The sequence below is a fragment of the Punica granatum genome, chromosome 3 (genome assembly GCF_007655135.1).
Source record: "Punica granatum isolate Tunisia-2019 chromosome 3, ASM765513v2, whole genome shotgun sequence".
Classification (NCBI taxonomy): Eukaryota; Viridiplantae; Streptophyta; class Magnoliopsida; order Myrtales; family Lythraceae; genus Punica; species Punica granatum.
The window spans coordinates 22,214,666-22,238,511 of NC_045129.1; the positions used below are offsets into that span (position 1 = coordinate 22,214,666).

Below are 23,846 nucleotides of genomic sequence, written 5' to 3' on the forward strand. Positions count from 1 at the left end.
AATCGCATAAAATCACACAACACGTACGAACGGGTTATTCAAACAGAAAACAACAAAGACGGCATTGACTCAACTAATAACTTAAATGGATAAAACACGGGAATCGGCTCGTCTCGAGGTGGAAGAAAACTCCCCGGACTCGTGTGGTCCAAGGAAGCTCTCGGCCACATCCATCAAGGGTGGCCGTGAGCTTCCATGGCTCACACGGGTCGGGAGGGTTTCTCCGGCCCCGAGTCGGGTCTTTTCCCGTCATGCATAACGTGCTACGTGCGATTAACGATAAAGATACGTAGGAATCGACTCGTTTCGAGGGAAGAGAGACCGCCATAACCCCGGACAAGCCAAGGGAACTCACAGATCTCTCCCTTGAGACTAGGCTGTGAGTCCTATGGCTTCACCGTGGCCTAGGGAGTCTCTTTCACCCGAATCCGAGCCACCTCCTTTCATGTAACCACTTCTTAGCCATGGTTAAGGACTTCCCGCACCTAGAGATGATTTAATCCGGGAAGAGGAGAGGGTCATGGACCCAAGGAGGCCGAAGAGGCTCACGGCCCTCCTTAGTGAGGCTCGGCCGAGAGGCTCTAGGGCCTCCTTGCGTCCATGCCGATCTCCTCCTCTTGGATCCAACCCTTCTAGCATCATGTATACATATCAACACGAAGTATGAACGTGAATAATAAAGAAAATATACGTGTGACGATGTATGGAGTGCATGGGAGCATGGATCCGAAAAAAAAAAAAGCAACCTTTCATGCATTCCAACCTTTAAAATGCATAAACACTTCATACAAGTAAAGATCGAAGATTCTAACTTCTCTAAGTTATAAAGGGACGTTACCTAGCCTCGTTGCAAGAGGAAAAGAGTCGGGGAAGCGGCCGTGGGAGTCGCAAGACTCGGGTTGAGGGCTACGGGTGGATGACCCGAGAGGTAGGCAGCCGCGGCAACTCAAGGGAAAATGAGTCGGCACGCTTGCTCCGGTCACGGCACGGTGCGAGGTCGGGCTCCTTGGACTCCTAAGAGGCAGATCTACACGACCGTGGACAGACCCGAATGTGCCAAGCCCTAGATGAACCCGAAACAGTGAGAGAAAATCCGGTATGAACACAGAAAACCCGGTAAGAGAATAACGATGAAACGGTGGTTGTGCACGGTGGATCGGCCCTCGGATCGTGACCACCTCTTCACGGGGGAGGGTGAGAGCTATGAGGAACCCTTTGAATGTGATGGCACGACTCGGCAATGAGCGAAATGGCATGTCGTTAGGGCTCGGTGTGCACCGGTAACGCCTAGGGACCCGATAGGATTTTTTGGTTGAAATGCAATGATGGAAGCTTCAAATGGGAAATCTAAGCCCGGAAATGGACTTAGGGGATGTAAAATATGTAGGCAAGGGAGTTTGGTGATTTTTGGTTCAAGTCGGGTCGGGTGGTTACCGAAATACCTGGTGGTTTTCCGATGGTTTTGGCTGGTTTTGGCCTTGGTTTGGGATGGACGAATGAGTGGGAGTGGGCTGGAGTTTGAGAGGATTTTAGAGGGAGATTGGCTTGAGAGAGAAGGAGAATGAAGAAGTGATTAGAACTAATGATGCTAGAGGCTTTATAAGAATGGCTAACGGCTCGATTAGGGAGATTTAATCACGGCTTAGAGGCTTAAGAGGGGGCTGCCGAAAATATCTAGGTGATTAGGGTGGGGAAATGGTCATGTTGAGTGTAGGGGAAGTTAGGGAAAGTTGATGGGAGATGATGGATGTGAGTGTGTGTAAGAGCAATTTGAATTGTGTGGTGGAGGGAAGAGGAGGAGGGTTGAGCCGCCGGCCATGGGGAGAAGCCACGGCTGATTGCGGGCGAGCCGAGCTTGAAGGGATTGAGCCGTGGCTTGGGGTTGAGCCGCGGCTTGACGGCTTGGCTTGGCTGAGCTGTGGGTCCCATTCGATTGAGAGAAAAGCCGGAAAAAGCTTGAGACTTGATTGAACGCGCGTTAGATCTCCGATGTCCAATTAATTTATGGATTTGGAATGCTTGAACGACGAGGATTTGAATGAGCCTAATATCGCCGTACGTCGTGTGAACGAATGTTCGGGCGACTCGGCGCCCCGAGAGTCGGTTTTGCCCTGTTTGGACGTTCGGAGTGGAGTTTAGTGCCCTTCGGTCCCCAATTGCTCCTTGTGCACCTTGACACTCGTTTTCGGTGACCCTTCTGCCCCGTGGGGGATCGTTGGCTCGTCACCCTCGGCCGAGGACTGTTAGCCCGGGGAGGCCTAGGGACTTGTGACCGGGATTTTCTCAGTGTTCCCTGAATGTCTCGAGGTGCTCGGGGATCGCTGTGGTCTCTGTTTTCCGTGGACGTGCCCCGAAGGCCCGCCGGGAGACGTTTGTGGCCACTAAACGCCCCTCGAGAGACCAAGTCGAATTCCGGAAGGTCATCTGAAGATCGTTCTCCGACCCTGGTGGTCCCTAGGTACCTGTAGGCCCGTTTCCGGGCGCCGTTTACTTGTCAGTGGGTCGGGCCTCCCGGAACCCAGTTAGAAAAGGCGTCTGCGAGGGATCAAGGTGTCCCGGCTTATGTGGCATGCCCCGGAAATGCGTCCGGACGTGTCGTTGGTCACTTTGGCACTAAGAGGGATTTTTAGAGTCCCATATTGGGCACCTTTTGGTGCTTCAGTGATTCGGTGATGAATAGTGCCGCAGTGCCAGCTCCGCTGTTTTCGGGGTTCTTTGCCTGTAAGTTCTTCCGACTGCTCTCTTCGGCTTTTCTAATGGACCCATCTCTTCTCCTGTTGTTCAAGACTCCGTGACCGCACGTTCGCCCCTGGTTGCCGGGTGATGAATAGTAACCCGGGCTTTGATTGGGGATTCTCATGTAGGAAGCCGGTGGGCCAAAATGAGGTGCTGACACAACCCTTTCCCCTTTTTCTTTTCTCCCACACGGCACCTCTCTGCAACGACCATTCCATCAATCTTCTCTTCTTCACGACAACTAGGCAGCAGCTTCTTCATCTTCAACGAGTAGCACGCCATCGGAGAGGACCAGATCTCTTACTGCTTTCCTTCCTCTCCTCATCTCTTTCTTCTTCTGGTTTTGGCAGCGACTTACTGAAGGGGATCCACGGCAACCTCTGCTTCTTCTTCCCAGCGGGCTCTACCCCGAGCTTGACTTCACGCCGCTGTCACTCCATCATCAGCTCAGCTCCTTCATCAGCCACTCTCATTCCCATGAGAACACTTACCATTCCTATGAGAACACTCACCATTCCCATCTCATCCTCATCTTGGCACTATCACCTTCTACTTTTGGTTTCTCCCGAGAACAGACCAAAAGGGATCGCCATAACCTCCCTCCTATCCCCGAGCTAAACCAAGGCTTGAACCCTCCCTTTTACTCATTTAGTGTTATGCCTATCATTTTCAACCCGTCTCTGCCGCTTGTTTTCCTTCCTTTTTGCAGGTCAAAATTACTGACGACGAACTTTCCCAAGCCCCCTTCCACTGCGGCTGTGCACTGTCCTTTCTCTCAGTTAAGCTACAGCCTTGTTCGTAGCCTTAGAGCCACCTTTTGCTGCTGCCATTACTCCTCCTTAGTCGCTGCTGCTCGCTACATGTTATGTTTCCACCAAAAGTTGCAGCCACGCCAAACTCTCAAGCTAAGTCCCCCATGATTTCACTTCTTCTCTTGTTCAACTTTACTCTTGATCCTCACTGCCCATTGCTAGCTGTTCATTTTTTCCGTAGGTTTTCGGTGTCGTTTGTCAAAGCTTTGAGGGACATGCGAGGTTGATGCGATTCCTCTTGATTAGTTCAATAGAGGTACGATACTCGATTTTAGCGGCATGATTAGGGCTTCATTTTCGAATATTAATGTTTGCTTAGATGCTGATGATATGAAATGGGTGTTTGTGGATAGTGTGGATGAGCGGGATCATTTCAAACCGGGTTTTACAAACTTTTCAATTCATTTCAGTTCAATCCTTGCAACATTTTTTACTTTTTCGAATCAGTCCTAAACTTTCAAATCCGTTTCAAACAAGTCCTGGGCCATTTTTAGCATTTTTCGATAGTCCCCGAATTTTTCATAATTTTTCAATCACCCCAAGAAACTTTTCAATCTGTCTCAGTTGAGTCCCTGGAACGTTTTTTCACTTTTCAGATCAGCCCCGAACTTCCAAATTCGTTTCAAACAAGTCCTGGGCCATCTTTGGCATTTTCCGATCAGTCCTGAATTTTCTAGACTTTTTTCAACCATCCCAAAGAACTTTTCAATCTGTTTCAGTTTAGTTCCTAGAATTTTAACCGAATTTTCAAATCAGTCCCTGTTCTTTTGAAATTGTTCAATCAGTCCTTGGGAACTTTTTAAAGGATACTCAACCCTTTCTACTTGGATTCCCAACCGATAACGTGTGTGTTCTCGTTTAATATATATATATATATATATATTTATTTATTTATTTATTTTTGTCTCGTTCATTATGTGTATATAATATGACAATATGTGTTCTTTTATGTTTTCTCACTTTCATGAGTCGGTGTCGTTTTATCGATTCCGTTAATATTATGTTGTGTATGCTTGTATGCATTTCTCGTGATCATGGCGGCACCGACTATGTAAAATGTGTATGTTCATCGTGTTTGATATGATCATGTATTCTTGCTCCGTATTTAGACGCGTTCTTTATCGTTTTAATTGAAAACCCCACATGAATCGGTTTAATCATGCAAACTCGGCCTAAAATTAATCTTTAAATTTCAAGACGGTCGAAAATTAGAGTTTTATCGGACAGTCCACCAATGGCCATTCCGACGGCTCGAAATCCGTAAATTAAAGCATTTGGCAAATTTTAATTAATGTAACCGATAATTCCACCAACGGAGTAATTGGGATGTTCATGCGATTAATTAACTCACTTGGCCCTAATAACTTTGCACGAATTGGTAATTAATCAGTAACACGCGTCGATAGGTTGCAAACATGCGTTAGTGCACTTCTCAAAATTCGCAATTTTACAAAATCTGAGACACGCGATCCGATGTGGCATGGATGTCTAGGAAGGACTTGCACATCCTAACTCGAGGCCTCACCTGATTTCAGATAACTCAGGTCGAGGCGTGGAAGTTCTTTTTAGATCACTTCTGGATAGATTGACGGTTCTTCAACGCTTTTAAGGTTCTTACAAAACCCTAGAAGATCCAGGGAATTGGTCGGCGCCAGTCACAGGCCGAGGCGGCCCGCATCGCGCAATCTCTCTTTTCTAAAACAATTTTCACCGCAAGGGCAAAATCGTCAATTTGCAATTTAGCGACACCCCTAAATTAGGATAAGGGAAACACTACGGTACTAGGTTAAGGACGGGCTACCTGTCTAGGCGCAGGTTCATCTGCATAGTCCTCTCTATCCGACCGATGAGTTTCTGTTATCCTAGTATAGTCTCGGGTAATTAGATTAGGAATTCCAGCTCAAAAATCCAAATACCGGATTAACAGTGTACTTGGTTTAAAACCAAACGGGCAATAGTGGATTAAGAACTAGGTCCTAGGGTTTATGGGCGAAATCCATGTTCTGTAATAATTTGTAACAACCGTAGTGTCACAATACAGAACGATCCTGAAAGCGACTCACAAACATAAGACTTGATTACGGATATCACATCTGTCAAGTCCTCAAAATAATGCCAAATGCAAAACACCCTCCCAGGGCGGTCGTTGACCGATTTATACCTTACGCGTGTTTGTCTATTTTAGGGTAGGATTTGTATGCCAAGATACCCCGATTAATAATCGGTTAACTCACGTAAATTCGGCAATAACAAAACCCCCTTGTTTGTTTATTTGTACTTACTTGTTACGTTTTTACACTTGTTTGTTATGCGGGTCGAGCCCAATCCTTTATGATGCGATTAACACGGGGTCCAACACCCCTAACCGTCGATCACGGGGTCCAATGCCCCCATACACCGACTGAGCATTTTAATTTAATTTTCAGTCTTTTCCAAACTACACGGTGAGCATGAGTGGAATAATGACCGAACGCTAACTAACCGAGATTCAGCTGTTGTAATTTGTATTTTTATTTGAGAGAACAGTGTAAGAATTTATTATGTACATTTATTCATGTAAAAATCTCGGTCGAAGAGTAAACGGTCCAAGTGTTGAATCGGTCGAGTCGATTTACCTACCTAGGGACAAGTAAACCCAATGCTTCGCGGTTTCGGTTCGCAAGGGACGTCGACCATCATTGTCCGATGAACCGTTGCATGAGGATAGTGAACCGATTCCTCGATGTACGGGCCTATTCCTTTCTCGAGTTCTTAGTCCGAGTCGACCGTTTTCTTTGAATTTACGGTGTCAAAACGTGTAAGACGAGTGCAACCTTAAATCACGCGGTAAATAAATAAAATGACAAGTCTAGCAAGGTAGAGTATCGAAAGGCCGTGCGGAATATAGGCCCGCACGTAATAGAACCCCTGAACTCGGAATCTCGGGTTCCGTAGACCATATGCCTTAGCAAACTAGGTGTATCCTATACCCCTAGACTTGGGCAACTCACCGGCCCTCGACTTTCGGGTCGTAAATAGGTAGTGGCGACTCCTTCTCACACGTGTCCATCACACGTCCCTACGGGAAGGTGGACACTCCCAAGCCGCGTTGCATAGGCGCGCGCATGTGTGCCCCGACGAGACGAAATTCGGGTGGGCACACTATGCACGGTGGCTCATGACTCCCGGGACTTCTTAAGACATGACTAGGGGCGGCTCAGTGGTTGTGGTGGCTCGGAATGACCCGAAAAGCTTGTAAAAGTCGGAATGACCTGATTGGCCCGAGATGGCTCCAACGTAGTTTGGTTCTGTGCCAGCTCAATCCGATGGCTTGCGAGCTTCAAATTGAAAATCTAAGCTTAGAAATGGACTCAAGGGGTTCAAAATAGATTGGGTATGAAGTTTGGTTGAGTTCCAAGTTAAGTCGGGAATGTGATTGTCGGAAAATCGGGTGGTTTCCCAACTTGTTTTGGCCGGTTTTGACCTTGCTTGGGCTGTGGCTATGGTTGCTCGACCAGAGCTAGTGAAGGGGGGCTTGAGAGCTTGTTTTGGAGTGAGAATGCTTGAGAGAGAATGCATGAAAGGAAGTGTTTGTGTGATTATGCTTTATGGCTATATATATGCTTAATGACAAGATTAGTGAAACAAAGTGCAATTAGAGGCTTGGATTAGGAAGAGGCGGCTGCTTAAGGGAATGGATAAGGATGGATTAGCATGGGGTTTTGATTGAAAGAAGATGAGAGTTGATGGAAGAGATGGTTGAGTGTTAAAGTGAAAGATTTGAGATATTTTGAGGCAAAATGGGAATCTGTGGCCGGTTTTGTCGAGGGCAAAGGGAAGAAGATGTTGTGGGTCCCGCTTGGGTTGGAGGTGAGTCGGGAAAGTTCGGGTGTTGATCAATTGCGTGTTCGAGTTTCGTGATTCGAAAGAATGACGTATCGACAATGTGCACTAGGAAACGATCCCGATGAGCCTAAGATCGCTCATTTTGCATGAGAAATGTTCGTGTGGTTTTGGGGCTCGGAAGCTGGATTTGTTCGTTTCAGGCGATCAGAGCAAAGTTAGCCGTTTCTGAATGCATATATTGCATCTGCGTTCCGCGTTGGTCATTTTGACATGCATTGTCTTTCAGACTGAGTAATTGACTATTAAGTCGGTATTGCAAATGTGGAATCAAAGACGTCCTAGGAGTCTGCAATCAAATTTCTCAAATTACTTCTTGAATTGCTTGGGCAAGTCGGTGATCACTACGATCTCTGTTTGGCGAAAACATATCTCAAAGGACCGCCGAGAGCCCTCTAGAACCTTTGAAGCACTGTTCTGGAGGCCTAAATGATTTGTGCAATTCAGTTTGAGATTCCACATTGAGCCTTGGGATAATTAGCACAGTGTTGGCCAGCCATCCGGTGTCACGTTTTCACGAGAGATCCTCTAGTTATGGATTTATGTTGAAAACGATGTTTTCTGCTCCTCAAAGGTCACTCAGAAAACTAAAATGGATTATGCAGTCTGATTTGGCCAATTGCTCTGTCTGCTACAATTTTCGGGGCAATGCTAGGCTAACTTCAAGTGTCGATGCTTCGCCAGGCTAGTCTCCGATCATGGGTTTCCATTGAAATATTTGCTTGATCTGCCACTCAGTAGTCATTCGAGGAGTCTGCATGACTTCCGAGAGGCAATGTAAAGTGAGGCTCATGATCTGTAGAACCGCGGGTTCTGGCCGAGCCTAACATCGGGTATTAACATTTGTCTGATAAACCGGCTCTTTGGGACTTCATGTGAAAAGTTGTTTGTATCTGTCAGAAATTGTTCTGTATAAAACAGATGATCTGCAATGTGTTTGGAGACACTTTTCATTTGTTTGGCATCGCGAGAAATTTTTGAAGCCCAATATCGACTATCTTCTAATGAATCGTTGAATCGGCGAAAAATAGCACTGTCGGCGTTTTATTATGCAAAATGCCAATTTGGGGATTGTTTGGGCTCTCTAGTTGCTCTATAGGGTTACTGGATGACTGGAAGTTCTACTGTTGTGCGCTTGGACTATATGCTTGTCTTTATTGATTTGAGGATGAATAATGACCCGCTGGTCTGTCGAGTCTTCTTCTGTATCAATGCTCAAGTCATGGCCCGAATTGCTGCTGATGCGCATTACTTGAACTGGTGGGTCAAAACGGGGTGCTGACAGTGGCGAATACTTCCCATGCATGTCCGTCGCGTGTCCTCCGGGAAGGTAGACACTCTCAAGCCGCGCCCTGGCGCGCATGCGGGCTCCGACGAGAGCAAATTCGAGTCCGCACAGATAACATTTCGAACTCCATAACATAATCTTCAACGGACATACCTCCCTAACAAATACTCTGCAGTTTAAGGAATAGATCTTGCTTGTAGTATTTAGGCACGAATCTTTTATGCATGAGGTTCTTCATGTTCCACCAACTATGAATCTCGTTTTCCCCATCTCTCTTTCGCTGCGCCTTTAAGTTTTACCACCATAGATTCGCATAATCGGTGAACTCAAAGGCAACAAACTGATACTTCTAGGCTTCAGAGTACTCATAATATTCAAGCACCTTATCGACGCGCTGGACCCACTCGAAGTACCCTTTAGGGGAACTCATACCTTTGAATTGCAGAATCTTCAACTTAAGGTTATTATCGACGCCTCTTTGCTGTCGTTATGGAATCGGCTGCTATTCTTCTTCAAGAAGTTCATCCTCTTTGTCAGCTTCATCTTCCATTAAAAATTTCTTCTAGGAATTCGATGTGCACGCTGTGGAGGAGGAGACGCCACAGCTATCCGCTCAAGAGCTTGGGTCACTCGATCAAGCCGAGTAAAGAGCTCATCTTACCTCCGCTAGAACCCAAGGAACTGGGCTTCCTCGAGCTTGAATCCCTTGGAACCCGATGGATGTTTTCCTCATCCATTGTGTTTCTCATTATGATTCCTCACTAAAACTCGTGTATACACTCCCTCACGTGTTTTACTCGGCTATTCAGCGATAGGCCTTCGCTCTGATATCAAATGATGAGCTCACAGACCAGAAATGGATAAGAAAGAAGAGTAGATGGTAGAACCAACTAAACTCAATCGATAAGATAACTCGCCACGAGTAAGAAAAGTCATTTTGATTCGCCACGCTCAAGGATGAATGATAACGGGGTCTTTGCCACTAAACAAGGAACTTGTTCAGATAAGAAAAGAGAGGAAATGTTTTAGGCAATTTATTCAAAATATTCATGCCTTTCCCATTGATCGGAATAGAGCTTATATAGTGTTCTTATAACCACTTAGATATAATGACAACAATGGAAAGACAACTAGTTCCCAAGCATGGAAAAAATAGAGTTTAAATGAAGATGGTTGAACAAGGGTCTCCCGGCATTAACTCCCCATTCACCTTGCTACAATTACATTATTTGAAGGAAATTCGTCCAAAATACAAGTGGGTAATTAATGAGTCACCTACTCCACTTGATCAGATGTTTTGACCACCTATTTCCATGCACATAAGTATGGTAATGGGCCTGGGTCAAGTTGCAGCAAGTTTCTTGGCCTTGGATCGCATGATAGGACCCGAACTAGATCTGGCCTCGTCCCGGACTGCATTCTGGGGCACATCAATTAGTGTCTCACCATAAGACATTATTTAGTATCTCGCTCTAAAAGCACACATATATTTACATAATTTACTATAAGACATTATTTAGTGTCTCGCTCTAAAAGCACACTTATATTTACATAATTTACTAGACCTTCCGCATATGCGAATCGCATGTTAATTTCTTTCAAATTATTGTGTAAAATTGAAAATAATCCTTTATCATTATAATGTAGTAAGAAGGAATCGATAAATGTTTGCAAGTAAAGAAAATCTGCCTAGCATCCAGTGCTTAAAGGATATATACTTAAAGGCAACTTTGGTCGATGGCAATTTTTTCCTTGCTCTCTCTCTCTATGAACTATGAGTGCAGCAAGTGAATCTTCGTGATTGTTACCAAACTGGAAATTTCCAACAATATCCTCTCTATGACAATGTCCGCCTCTGTCTCTTTCCAAACATGCACAGTTCGTATAAATTCTCTCGTCTGCGTGCATAATCTTCATGGACGCACCGTTTCCTTTTGGGGACACGGAGGAATCACGTTGAGTTTGTTCAATATCGTCTCTGCCCGTCGAGATATGTATTGCCCTGATTGTTGCTATACATTGCCCTGAAGTAACAGATTCTCTTGATCAATTCACCAAGAAAAACCTTAAACACCCTCTAATCGTCGGAAGCAATTATCCACACAGAATTGGAATGGGTGCGTGTTGTTTTTAGTGCTCTCGAGTTCAGACATGATTGTCAGTAATTCCGGTTCTTCCGCGAAAAAGAAAAAATCTATCTTGCGGTAGATTATTAGATTCCAGAGGATCTGGATGTGTGCTTTTGATCTTCATTGATGGAGTTGACTACTGTGGTTTCGCCAGTTTGACTCTGTTCTTTTATTATTCTCCTTTTGGATGTTATCTTGTGCTGATACTGATCGAACTGTTTCTTCAGAAATCGTAAGGATCCTGTCGTCTACCACCAAAGACGAATTAGCAAAATGCATCAGGAGATTTAATTTGCCCCGGTGCGGCAATCTTCTCTCTGTTGCATCGTCCTCCATTAAGTCGACAAGAACATTTTAAGGACCCAACCATGTGACTGTTCTGCTTTTCTCAGGGTCACTGTGGACAATGATGCCTGCAGCAATGCAACAGTGATACGGGTATGAGTTCTCTAATAATCTGGTTATTGCAACCAGGTCCTGACTCGATCTGAACAGGCAGGCTGTCGTTCCTCATCCACATAAGTTTTTCTTTGCAAGTAATTTCTGTCGTTTTGCAGGTAAATAGTAACAAGAATCATGGGATACTTCTCGAGGTCGTGCAAGTGATCACAGACCTTAATCTAATTGTCAAGAAAGCATACATTGCCTCTGATGGTGGATGGTTTATGGACGGTCCGCTTTTCTTCCTTCCTTCCTAACCTCTCTCGTTTTTCTTCATTCTTGACTATCCTTTCACCTGTATAGCCTGAGTGAGACATTTCAATTTGTTGTCTTTCCAGTGTTCAATGTTACGGATCAACATGGAAACAAGATTGAAGATGAAGTGGTCCTCGATTATATCAGAAACGTGAGTTGCACTTGAATTCATGATCGATTTCAACCCCTGTCCAAGAACAAAATCAATTTATCCCTGCATGAAAATCGCAACCTACCCGTTTGTCATGATATCAGGACCTTTTCACAAAACAAGCTGTCATCTAATCCGTTCTTCAGCAAAAGAGATCATGGGGTGCTCTTGGAGCAAAAATATTAGGCTAATCATGTTGTATTATATGCGTGACTTCCATATCGGTCCAACACATTCTTAGCTTTCATTGTCGAGATGTATTAAACAAATTACGCTCAAAGAACGACCAGTAATTTTCCTTTCTGCCACAGCTTTCCATTTTCGTCTAACTTGAATACTGTCGGTTCTCAATTCTCTTACTTTGGTTTTCAGGTTCTAGTCTCAGAATCAAGCATCCCAGTATCGACTGAATCCACGGGCCTCAATCCCTCCACAGAACACACGACAATTGAACTACTAGGAAGCGACAGGCCTGGCCTTATCTCGGATGTGAGTGCAGTGCTAACTGATCTCGGTTGCAACATAGTGAATGGAGAGGTCTGGACCCACAACACCCGAGCAGCCTCCTTGATCCAAATCACGGATGCTGATACGGGGTCTGCCATTTCTGACCCAATACGGCTATCCAATCTCAAGGAGCTTCTCAATAATTTGCTCAACTGTAATGATGAGTCTAGGAATGCCAAGACCATGGTCTGCCATGAGGTCCGCCACCCTACGAGGTGGCTCCACCAGATGATGTTAAATGATCGGGATTACGACTGTTCTGATCATGATAAACTCTCAGATCAGGATGAGGAGAAAAGGCTACCGACAGTAGAAATTGATAAGTGGCGGGATAACGACTACTCGGTGGTTATCATTAGGAGCAAAGATAGGCCAAAGCTTCTATTCGATACTGTCTGTACATTGATAGATATGGGGTATGTGGTTTTCCACGGAAATGTTGATGCGGAAGGTCCAGAAGCTTACCAGGTGTCTACATTAGGATCTACATACATATTCTTTTATTTCTTCATTTTTCGGAAAATCTATTTAGTTTTTTATATATCTTGGCTGATTTAATTAGTTGATGTATGGATCTTCGAAGGAGTATTATATCAGGCACAGAGACGGGCAACCTTTGGAAACGGATGGGGAGAGGGAGAGGTTGATGAAGTGCCTCAGAGCCGCCATCAGGAGAGGGGTATCCGAGGTTAGATGATTTCAGCTTCAGAGCTGTTGGCACGTTTGGTGATAAAATTGTCCTCTAGAAAAACTATGAAGTGTGAACCTTGGAAATGTTATAACAGCTGTCTTTTCTGCAATTCAGGGTTTGAGGTTAGAGCTCTGCACAGCAGACAGAGTCGGCCTTCTCTCAGATGTGACCCGGATTCTCCGAGAGTACGGCCTCACGCTCACGAGGGCAGAAGTCACAACAGATGGAGGGAAGGTGGCGAACACGTTCTATGTTCGGAATGCATTGGGATGCCCCGTTGATTCCAGGACCATAGATTCCATCAGGGAATCGATCGGGAAGTCTGAACTCAAAGTGAAAGGCAGTCCTGAGGACGAGATCAGGCCTGTCGCTCAGGAATCTCCTACAAGGTTCCTCTCCAATTGCCTCTTGAAGTCGCAATCTTTCTCCTATTTCAGCCTGCTGAGGTCTTATTTTTTATTAGGAATTGGCATATCCCGGACCTAATTGTACAGCATATAATGAAGCCTAGGGCCATGTTTGGTTACGAAAGGATGAGAATTGGAAGCAATGAAATTAGCAAACATGTGTAGTGCCGTGCAAGTGTCTAAAAAATTTAAAAAACTTGATTTATTCGACGTTTAAGGATAAATTTTTTGATTTACTTATTATTTTTTTTTCTTTCAAATGGTTTTTTGTGGTCAGGAATTTTAATTATTTTTAAAGAAAATATGTAATAATTATTTGTGAATTTAGAAATTTGTTTCATTTTCACATATTAGAATTAATTATGATCATTATGGTTGAGGAATTAAAGTGAAACTCAACCACTGAATTGAGGATATTTTAGGAAAAGGATGATGGGGCGCTTCTTCATTTTGTTGTTTTGTTCAATTATAATAACTAGTTGATATGGTGTTGCACAGTAATATTTTATCAATATTTTGTATACTAAACATAAATAATCAACACATATACTAGTAATAAATATAAATAGAAAAAATATACGTACTGAGTATATATATCAATATAAATTGTGAGTGAGATTAAAAATAAGTGAATTTTATGACAAAGATAACTACTTTCACTAATTTAAAAAAAATTGCGAATAATATATATATATATATATATATCAAGAAGAAAAATTCAACTTGTAAATGTGAAAAAGATATCTTTTATGACTTATAAGAGTATGAAAATTAAAACGAATAGAATATGCACAATTTAAATTTTCATGTCATTTATAAAAACTTTTTAGGTAACTAATAATTATATACAACTACATACAAATAATATGGACAAATATAAAAAAATTCATTGAATATAGTACATATAAATTAGAGTAAAAATTCATTTAATTGAAAATGAAAGGTCTAATAATGTGGAGTTTGGGGTTTTACATTTTGGCTTATGTAAGGCAACCACGTCCTGTGCCTCGATTTTTATATATTACTAGTAGGCAAGCATTTGTATTGCACACGTAGTATGATATATTAATTAATGAAATAAGAATTAAAATTTATTCTATTATTATGCATGATTGCAATTTTTTGATCAATGTAATCTCCTATTCTTCATAGTTTTCATCTATTCTTTTTTATGGATATTTCGTTATTCCCACTTCTTTTCTCTTAAAAATCTTTCTGATAATTACTTTTTAAACATAAAATTTTCATAAAAAAATTTGTTAGAGAAAAAAGATTTATTTCTTTTTTCTGATGAAATATTTGGTTTTCTTAATTTGAATATTTTGTGAGGTTAAATAAAATTTGAATTTTGTTGGAGAATATAATAAAACAAACCAGATGGTGCTCCTGTACCAAATAAGCTCATGGCAAGCAACCTCATTCCGAGAAATTAATTTTCTACGAGTAAAAAACGAATCCATGAGCTCTATTTTTGTTCAATGTTTCCGATGGACATTGCATCAACAAATATTTTTATTTTTTTAAAAAAATTGGCTTTCCAACCTATTTCCAAAAAAAAATTCATTGGTAAGTTATTTGAACAATTTCTTATTTATAAAATATTTTGACATATTACCAGATGAAATTCGAAGAATATTTCGTGGAAAACTCTTGACTTCATTTTAGATGAAATTTCTATGAAGATATACTAATACCCCGTTTTGGTTTTGCAATCAAGTTTTAAAAATTTTAACCCTAACTTTAACTCTACTCACTACACAACAAAAATCAACAATACAATTATTATTTTTCCTTTTTTCTTCAATTTTTTTAACCTTTCAATTCAATTTTTAGTACTAAATTCTCTCAACTATCAATTTTAAATTTTAAAATTTTAAATTCTTTCCTCACCCTCTCACCTCCGCCCCATCCACATTTTTTCTGTGTTTTCCAAGTTTTGAACCAGACCACCCGCACCCCCTCCACCCTTGAATCCTCCCATCTTCTTACCATCAGGCTATCGATGTTTCTCTTGTCTATTCTTCACACTTAAATATATTTATATATCTATATGTAGAGATGGAAAAATTATACATATTATAATGTTTATATCCCACCCAATTATTGAAATCTAAAATGTAAATAGAGAGCGAGGTAAAATCATAAAATTATCAGCTTCCTTTATAAAAATTATTCATCATTTCACAAGTTGTAAGATTAATTTTTTGGTAATACTGATTTCACCATTGAAAAAAAAATTGACTCGTCAACTCGCAGAGCGTCGAGATTACTCGTCTTTAAAGAGTCTGAACAAGTCCCCTAAAATCCAAAGCAAGTTTCAAATTTAGAACAACTTTAGGCTAATAAGAGTTCACATCATCAAGTGACTTTCTCCATAATTAATTAGCGTCGCTTTCTTGGCATGGAGAGGGGCCAAGGTTTTCCATTAAATTACAATTTATTAGCTTTCAATTTTGTGTCTCATTGTCTGTTGTTTTTCAACGATATTCAAAACTAGCTATAGCTATGGCCGACACTCATCATTTTTTTCTATCATGGGTGAACAATACACACACACACACATATATATATATATATGTACACCCACTTTGCGAAAATAAAAAATTTCATTAAGATAAGACATCAGAGCCATTGAGTTAACGGAGGAGCGTTTCCATTAATTCAGGGAAGCTCAAGGCTCAAGCTGAGGAAATTCATTACATGATGAGTTGAAATTCATTAATCAAACTCTTGGCCCCACTAGATATCCTAGACCAATCGATATCTTTACATCTTGAACATTAATTCATTTCATGAGAAATCGACACGGCATATTCGAATAAGAGAATCGATGTTTTTCAGCCAATACAGTAACTGTCCTTCCCAACAATTTCGCATCACACGTATTGCTTTAATTCGGCAATCGATTGATGCCAATAATAAATGCACAAGAACATTAAAATACAAGTGCCCCACAATTTCAGGTAAGTCCTTGGCCTGTGTATTTGTCACCATCTTATTTCGACCATGTCTTTTTCTGTTGCCCATCACATTCTTTCCTTCCTCTCCTTCTGAGGTTGTACGCAGTTCAGCGTCCGGTCAGTCAAATTATTGAGGTCGTCATATATATATATATATATATATATATATATTTATTTATTTATTTAAAACAATTATTCAGAGAGATTATCCCACATGGAAAAATTAAAGAGAGATTCATAAGTTTATAAGGGATTGGGTTTCATAACCTATTAGCTCGAGTTTTTGGGTTGAAGATGAGCCCAATAGCTTATAGCCCAATGGATTTTTATATTGTATCAGAGCGGGTTAAGCTTTCGCGCGTCCGTGTGGGGATTCACACTACGACATGCCAGAGTGTGGAACTTGTGGCCAATGAAGTCCGAGTCCGAAAGTGAAAGCCCAGCTCGCAGTTGGTTCAACCCCACTCCCCCGAGTGTGGAAGAGAAAGCCCACCTCGAGGTAGTTAAGGCCCCGAGTTTGGAAGATAGGAGAACCCAACTCAAGGTAAGTTGTTGAGGGCGGGTATTTTATGTGTTCACGCTGCACGTGTAGGTAAATGGTAAGAAAGACCACACGGTGCCACGTGAGAGCGGGTGTTGAGAGAGATTGTTCTACACGTAAAAATTAAAGAGAAATCAACGGGTTTATAAGAGATTGGGTTTCACAATCTATCAAGCTTTTAGGTTAAAGATTGGCCCAATAACTTATAGTGCAGTGAATTTTTATAACAATGTTATATATATATATATATATATAAAAGGAAATGTAATACAGGGAAACACGTTTTCGTATAAAAATCAAAAACTTTCAAGTTTGAGTCTTATTAAACTTTGGGATCCTCCATATGATGGGAAAAAAATTATATAAGTATACTATACTCACTCTTGGAATCGGAAATCCCTTCGAAATTAAATTGACAAATTTCAGTCATGATAGAAATTCAGCTCAAGATGTCCTCTCATCATACTGTTACATTTAATTTTTCTCTCCACCAAACAGAAAAGCGGGGGGGGGGGGGGGGGGGGGGGGGGGGGGGGGGGGGGGGGGGGGGGGGATCTGTCAACCAAAAGAATAATTGAAAATTTCCACCTCCCTTTTTTATAAAGAAAATTTATTTCCATTGCAATTTCAATAAGGTGAGAGATTAATATTATTGTTACTCATTCATTTTGAAAATCAACAGTGTAAGGTGTCATATACGACTTACAACGTAACCTTGCAAATATAAATTGATGTGATTCCCGCAAAAAATGATGAGACAACTAAAGGAACTCAAAATCGTTCCACGATCAGATTTGATTGACAAACTTTCGACCTGTTGTTTACGACATAAACAAGAACCTTAGTATAACTGACATCAACCCGTTGTTTATTGCGAAACAAGAACCTCGGTATAGGAAGACGCCACAAACGGTGGTGGAAAGCCATTTGATAAGTCATTGATGAACGCAACGAAAAATTCCGATAAGTTCGAATTAGCTCTTCAAGAACCAAAGAGAATACTCTCACGATTTTCTGAATGTTCATTTTTCTTAAAAATTGACAAGATGAGTATATATAGACTAAAATTAATTTCTAATCTGGCCATGTCTCATCGTAAAGTAAGGAAAATAAAATCTAAAGTATTTATAGAGATATAACTTAATCTATAAAGATATGAAATCTAAATATTCCTAGAATATCTCCATCAGATTTAAACTTTAAACAAATCTAATAATATCCTCTCTTGATCTTCAACAAATATTCTAGAAACTTCTAGAAAATGCCATTATCATGGGCTAGTCCAGACTTGGCTGAAATCTTCTAGAACTTGAATCATGTTTATGCATCTTTGTTGATCACGTGGTTCATGTCCAATGGGCCTCCACGAATTTGCTTGAGCTCAAACCTCTTGAATCAGGCCGTTGAATTCATCTTTAAACTTCTTTGCTCATGCTCGCATAACCGGTCCAATTGAAACTTGAATTGGATCCCTTGAAGTCGTGCTACGATTTGCATCATAAATCATCTGGGTACGTAAAACGAATAGTTAGTATCAACACGACCAAGTTTTAAGATTGGTTTTCATCTCTGAGATATCTCATGCCCCTTCTCCTATTTGGTGCAATAGATCGACATCATACCGGATGGAGAGAAAAAAGAAATTCAAAGATCATCTAGCTATAATAGAGCGTTGAATTACTAGGCGCATGACCTTTCTCAACTTGGGTTCAATTTAGGCTGTGATGCTCTTACTATTTTAGGGATACCCTTGTAATGACGTTTCCTATGATGTTCCTTACTATTTGCAATAAATTCAGTGTTACTCATTAAAAAAAATGAATGGATAAGATTGAACATTTGATGGTATTTATGGAGATGCTGGAGCGGAAAATTCTAACCTGACACGGTGTAAGGGTGTCACTTTTGGTAGTTTAATTCAAGTAGTTAGTAATTGAGTTCAACTGTCTAATATTTTCACTATTTTACAAAATACTAAATACTTGAACTGAAAATAAAAATTAAAAATAATTGTACTAAACACTTGATTGCACTACTAAATACTTAAACTGAAACAAGCAAATAGATCACCGTATCTCATTGTCACAGTGGACTGACCATATAACTGAAGATGCTACGGCTGTTTTGTAGCAACTGCCGTGCCCCTCGCATGAGATGGATAACATGCACTGAACTTTGCACCATTCCAACCCGGCGATCATAATCGATATGACACTCTCGAGATCTGAAAATTTCTGTTTACTACACAGTGAAAACAAGGTCCCACCTATACAATATATATGAGCTATAATAAAAATTGTGGAATCGAATTTCGAAGCCTTGCCGGAGCGCGTCATTATGAGCGAATTGAGTGATGTAAGCTGAGGATGGCCAGAACCTTTCAAGCCGAACGGTAACGGTAAGCAAACTTCGCTAATAATGCACACATAGTACACTACTTGACATAAATGGATAATGTTAAATATCATTGGTGTAAATTAAACGCATTTTATACACATAATATACGCACATATGTTGATTCAAACGGTTCAATTTTTTTTCCCTTGAACAAAGTCTCGAATTCATCTTGTGAATATGGAGAAAATCCATAATTGAAAGAGTTTCACATCTTAGTGGCCCGATTCAATTGGAACTAGATTAGTTGAAATTTATTAAAATTTTGAATATCAGAATGCACACTGAAAAATTTCTTCCTGTTATATCTAGAAATTCAGTTTATCGATAAATTTAATGGAATAATAACTCATTTTATTATTGCAAGTGGAGTCATACTTCAAGGACCGGTTTGATTTGTTAAACGAAAAGGTATTGAGGATCTGAATAGAATTATTACACAATATATCACATGATATCACTCATTTCTCAAATCTATCTTATGGTTTAAAAATTATTCAGAAAGGTCTATAGTTGACATCTGGTTCCAAATCTATCATGGCGTTAATTTCTCCGTCAACATTTAACGATGTTACTGACGTGAAAAGTAAGTGGGCCCATTATTGCCACTATGACACTTTATTCGGGATATAGTTGAGAAAAAAAATTAAAATCATAAGATAGATTTGAGAAAAAATTAAAATCGTGGGATATGTTTGGAGCCTATTTACGTTTCATTAACGGATAAATTGATGACATGATATATTTGGAACTAGATATAAACTATACGCCTTTTTAGGTAATTTTTAAAGCATGTGATATATTTGAAAAAATAATAAAACCATGAGATATATGGCGTAATAACCCCGAATCTAAACAATACCCAATAATTGACGTATGGATGGAATAACAAATAAATTGAGGTGATACGACTTTCACATCCTGAATATACCGCTAAGTTATAAATGGGAGCCATCCAAATACATCTCGTGCTTGAATTTGGTACCTTTCAGTAATTGAGGGAAGAGTACCATGAAATGATTCACATCTGTCGATTATATAGGGGACTGAGTAATCGCTTGCAAGGAACCCTTCTCCTATTAAATAAGTCATATGAACCAAAGGGTTTTTAATCAAAACATATTAATGTGCCCTTTTTATTAAAAAATAAGAGTAATTGGATTTAAAAACAAGGTCTCAAGATAGCGGGCATCACGTTTCAAAACTCGTTTTACACGCGCGTTCCTAGAGAAGGAAATATTGTCAATTATCCCATATTGTTTTGAAAATAGGCATTGAAGCTAAAAATTAAGTATTTAACACTTGATGATTTATCTATTTAATATCGAGAGTCTGTCTTCTTATGCGTGATCCCCGTGTGCCTTTTATTTGCTCTCTGATTCGAAACAATAGACTCAGCCCGAGCAGAAACGAGGTGCTTACAATTATAAGATGCAGAAAATCAATCACTTGATGATCTTTCTTGGCACCACATACGAACCATATTTCTGTGGCTTCTACTTCTTGTGAATCCTAGCAGGATACCATTCTCTCATAAGTCCCATTCGATGTGTCCCATTTGAATGCATCCCTACAATTTAGTATAATACAATGTACGCACTTTACTTCGGAAATAGGATAGGATACATATCCCTCGATATTTGCTGAACTGGATGCCCATGTGGCGTCTTGACGCAGATCTGCTAATGTGGCGTCCATTTTATTCTTCATTTTTTTTCAAGCAACAAAAATAATTAAAAAATTAACCAAAAAAAAAGGAGAAAAGAATCAACAGAGGGGGAGGGCCGGTGTTTCTCGCCGAAGGACTGCACCCCCTGTGCGGGGTATCTGGTCGCATATCGAGCAGACATGGTCTACGATCTCGCTTGGGACCAGGGTGGCCTCAGGCGATCACCACATTACATCAGCTACTTGTACGGATAAATTTGGGGGTAATTCTCCCATCATCAAATCACGGGTTTATACGCATTGTAGTAAACTATAGTAGATGCACGTGAAATTTACCGAAATTTGTATATATCATGTGGGACTGGGAATTCGTGCAGATTGTGGATATTGTATATTCAATTTAATTGTTGAAGGTTTACAAATTACATTAACGAATTTATTTCTAACTAATTTTACATTTTTATGATTTTATTAATACTTTAAATTGAATATTCAAATTTTATAATGAATATGATGGCATGAGATATTTTACAATCAAATATAAAGTAATCATGCCATGGGAAATATTTTGAAATCTAAACTCAAAAAATAATATGAAAAAATGTCAACTTGAGTATATTTGTGTCTTTGGTGTTAGTTTTGATTCTTTCAAAGGAATTGCAAGAAAGTGAAAACTGCCATCAAGACTCTCTCTCCTAAGTTGAGAGCTTCTCTCTCTAATCTTCCCTTAGTTGGAAGCTTCCTCTTATTCTTGTTTCTTCTGATCCTTCCCTTCTGCCTAGTTCTTTCTCTTGATCAACGTTCATTACTTTGCTTCCTTCTGTAAGGAAGGCTCTTCAAGACATCACTCAACAACCTGCATCTTCCATCAATACGTTCTTAAGGCTCGAAATCACCTGCATCTTCCAGCTTTTATGAAGTCCAGCTACCACATCCCAAATCACCTCCAGCATCCAACTCTTGACAACAAGCAAAAATTCCGCCTCATTACTCCCCCAACTAATATTTTGTACATCCTCATAATGCCATTAACCACTACCATATCTAGCTCTAAATACAGCCATGCTTTACCTCCAGCTGATCACAGACACAACCAAAATCACTACTGATAAGCTTACGAACCACAACTTGATAAGAAAAAATGGTGGAAAGTAGAACCAACAAAACTCACTCGATAAGATGACTCGCCACGAGTACGAAAAGTCGGGTTGATTCGCCACGCTCAAGGATGAACGATAAGAATCGGGGTTTTCGCCCCTAAACAAAGGACTTGTTTAGATAAGAAAAATAGAGGAAACGCTCTAGGCAATTTCATTCAAATATTCATCAAAGTCTGTTTGTTGTTCTCTTACAAAAAGGTGCATATTTATATAGAGGGGAGACACCCCCTTGACTCTAGAATAGGAAACTGATATTTAATCTCCTCTATATTACTTTCCTAATATAGAATAAGGTAATAATATGAAATAGGAAACTTAAGAATACTGACTCAAGCTAATATAGGAAATAATATCTAATTAAGGGAAACTATATTGTAGCAATATAGGAAACTTAATATCTAATTAAGCTAAATTCTTGTTCCGGAATCTTCTAGAATACGCATTTGGACCCAAAAATTCCAATACGAGTTGGGCTGCAATCTGAAGCACATCATCCCCTCTCGGTTGGAAAAAGACGCGTCCTCGAGTCTTCGTCAATCTTCTGTTGGTCTTCATGTGTGCGTTTCGGTTCTTTTTAGCTTGCCACTTAATGACTAACTTTTCTGTACGAACTCTCTCTTGTAATTCCTCATAGATCAGATTCTTTGTTCTTCCTCGCCAATCAACTCTCTGGCTGGATTGCCCCTTCCTCAGCGGAGTCATGTGCGCTTCAGGTAGCTCAGGTTTCACTTGATGAAACACCATCGATAGATCTTGAATAGCAAATTCTTCCTGAAGTTCCTCTTGGGCTGAGCTTAAAATGGGTTCCTTCAGGACTTGCTTTGGAGAGTTTGACATCAGTACCTTCGGAATGTTCTCCAAGCACTCCCGTTGTTTTTCCAACTTTGATTCCAAACTCACGACCTGCTGAGCCTTGAGTTTCTCACCCTCATCAGCATATTTCACTTTCTCCTTACTCGTAACTCCACAAACATCTTCAATGGCCTCTTCAACTTCACTTTCGATAGCGTGAGGGGTCTGGATGGTCACCTCTCGCCAACTGGGGAATTCAGAGGTAAAGTGTCTGAATCCATGAAATTCAAGGCACTTAATGTCTCGGCACTGAACAAGGGGTTGTGGATCAACCTCCTGCTCCTTCACCTTGGCCGACTCAGCTTGAGACTTGAGCGAGCCCTCAACTTCCTTTCGTGGCTCGTTCCACCTTGAGGTTGACCCTTGGGGTGTGGACCCAGCAATCACCAGCTTCAGGTTGAACACTTGTGGTATAGTTAGTTGGCCACGTTTCTGCTGCCTTCGGACCTTAACGGACAGCTTTATCACATCCTCTAGGGACACAAAAGGCTGTCGTTCGATCATATCCGCAATCTCCTTGTTTAGACCTCCTAAGAAACGCACAATGGTGGTCTCTTGAAACTCACACAGCTCACATCCCATGGTCAGCAGCTTGAATTCCTTAACATAAACTTCTACGGACATACCACACTGCCTAATACTTTGCAATTAAAGATAAAGTTGTTGCTTGTAGTACTCAAGCACAAATCTTCTATGCATAAGTCTCTTCATCTTCCACCAACTACGAATCTCATTCTCGCCATCTCTCATTCGTTGTGCTTTTATGTTTTCCCACCAGAGATTCGCATAATCGGTGAACTCGAGGGTAATAAGTTGACACTTCTAGGCTTGGGAGTACTCACAGTATTCGAACACCTTATCGACGTGTAGGACCCACTCGAGGTACTCTTCAGGGGAACTCGTTCCTTTGAATTGCTGAATCTTCAGCTTGAGGTTGTTACCGACGCTCCTTTGCTCCCGTCGTTGAACCGG

The 23,846-nt window shown here is 40.8% G+C and overlaps 1 protein-coding gene across 1 annotated transcript; it reads left to right on the forward strand.

Annotated features, from left to right (window-relative positions):
- Positions 1–11,386: 11,386 nt before the first annotated feature.
- LOC116199068 (ACT domain-containing protein ACR4-like) lies at positions 11,387–17,018 on the forward strand. Its single transcript, XM_031529362.1, has 6 exons — positions 11,387–11,519; positions 11,627–11,694; positions 12,067–12,669; positions 12,764–12,889; positions 13,007–13,281; positions 16,600–17,018. Exons 1-6 carry the CDS (start codon positions 11,513–11,515, stop codon positions 16,607–16,609), a joined length of 1,089 nt encoding a protein of 362 aa, XP_031385222.1. The 5' UTR covers positions 11,387–11,512; the 3' UTR covers positions 16,610–17,018.
- The last annotated feature ends 6,828 nt before the right edge of the window (positions 17,019–23,846 follow it).

Coding starts and splice junctions, on each gene's coding strand:
- LOC116199068 (XM_031529362.1), top strand. Junction 11,695..12,066: donor TCCTCGATTATATCAGAAAC/GTGAGTTGCACT, acceptor TTTGGTTTTCAG/GTTCTAGTCTCAGAATCAAG. Junction 12,890..13,006: donor TCAGGAGAGGGGTATCCGAG/GTTAGATGATTT, acceptor TCTGCAATTCAG/GGTTTGAGGTTAGAGCTCTG.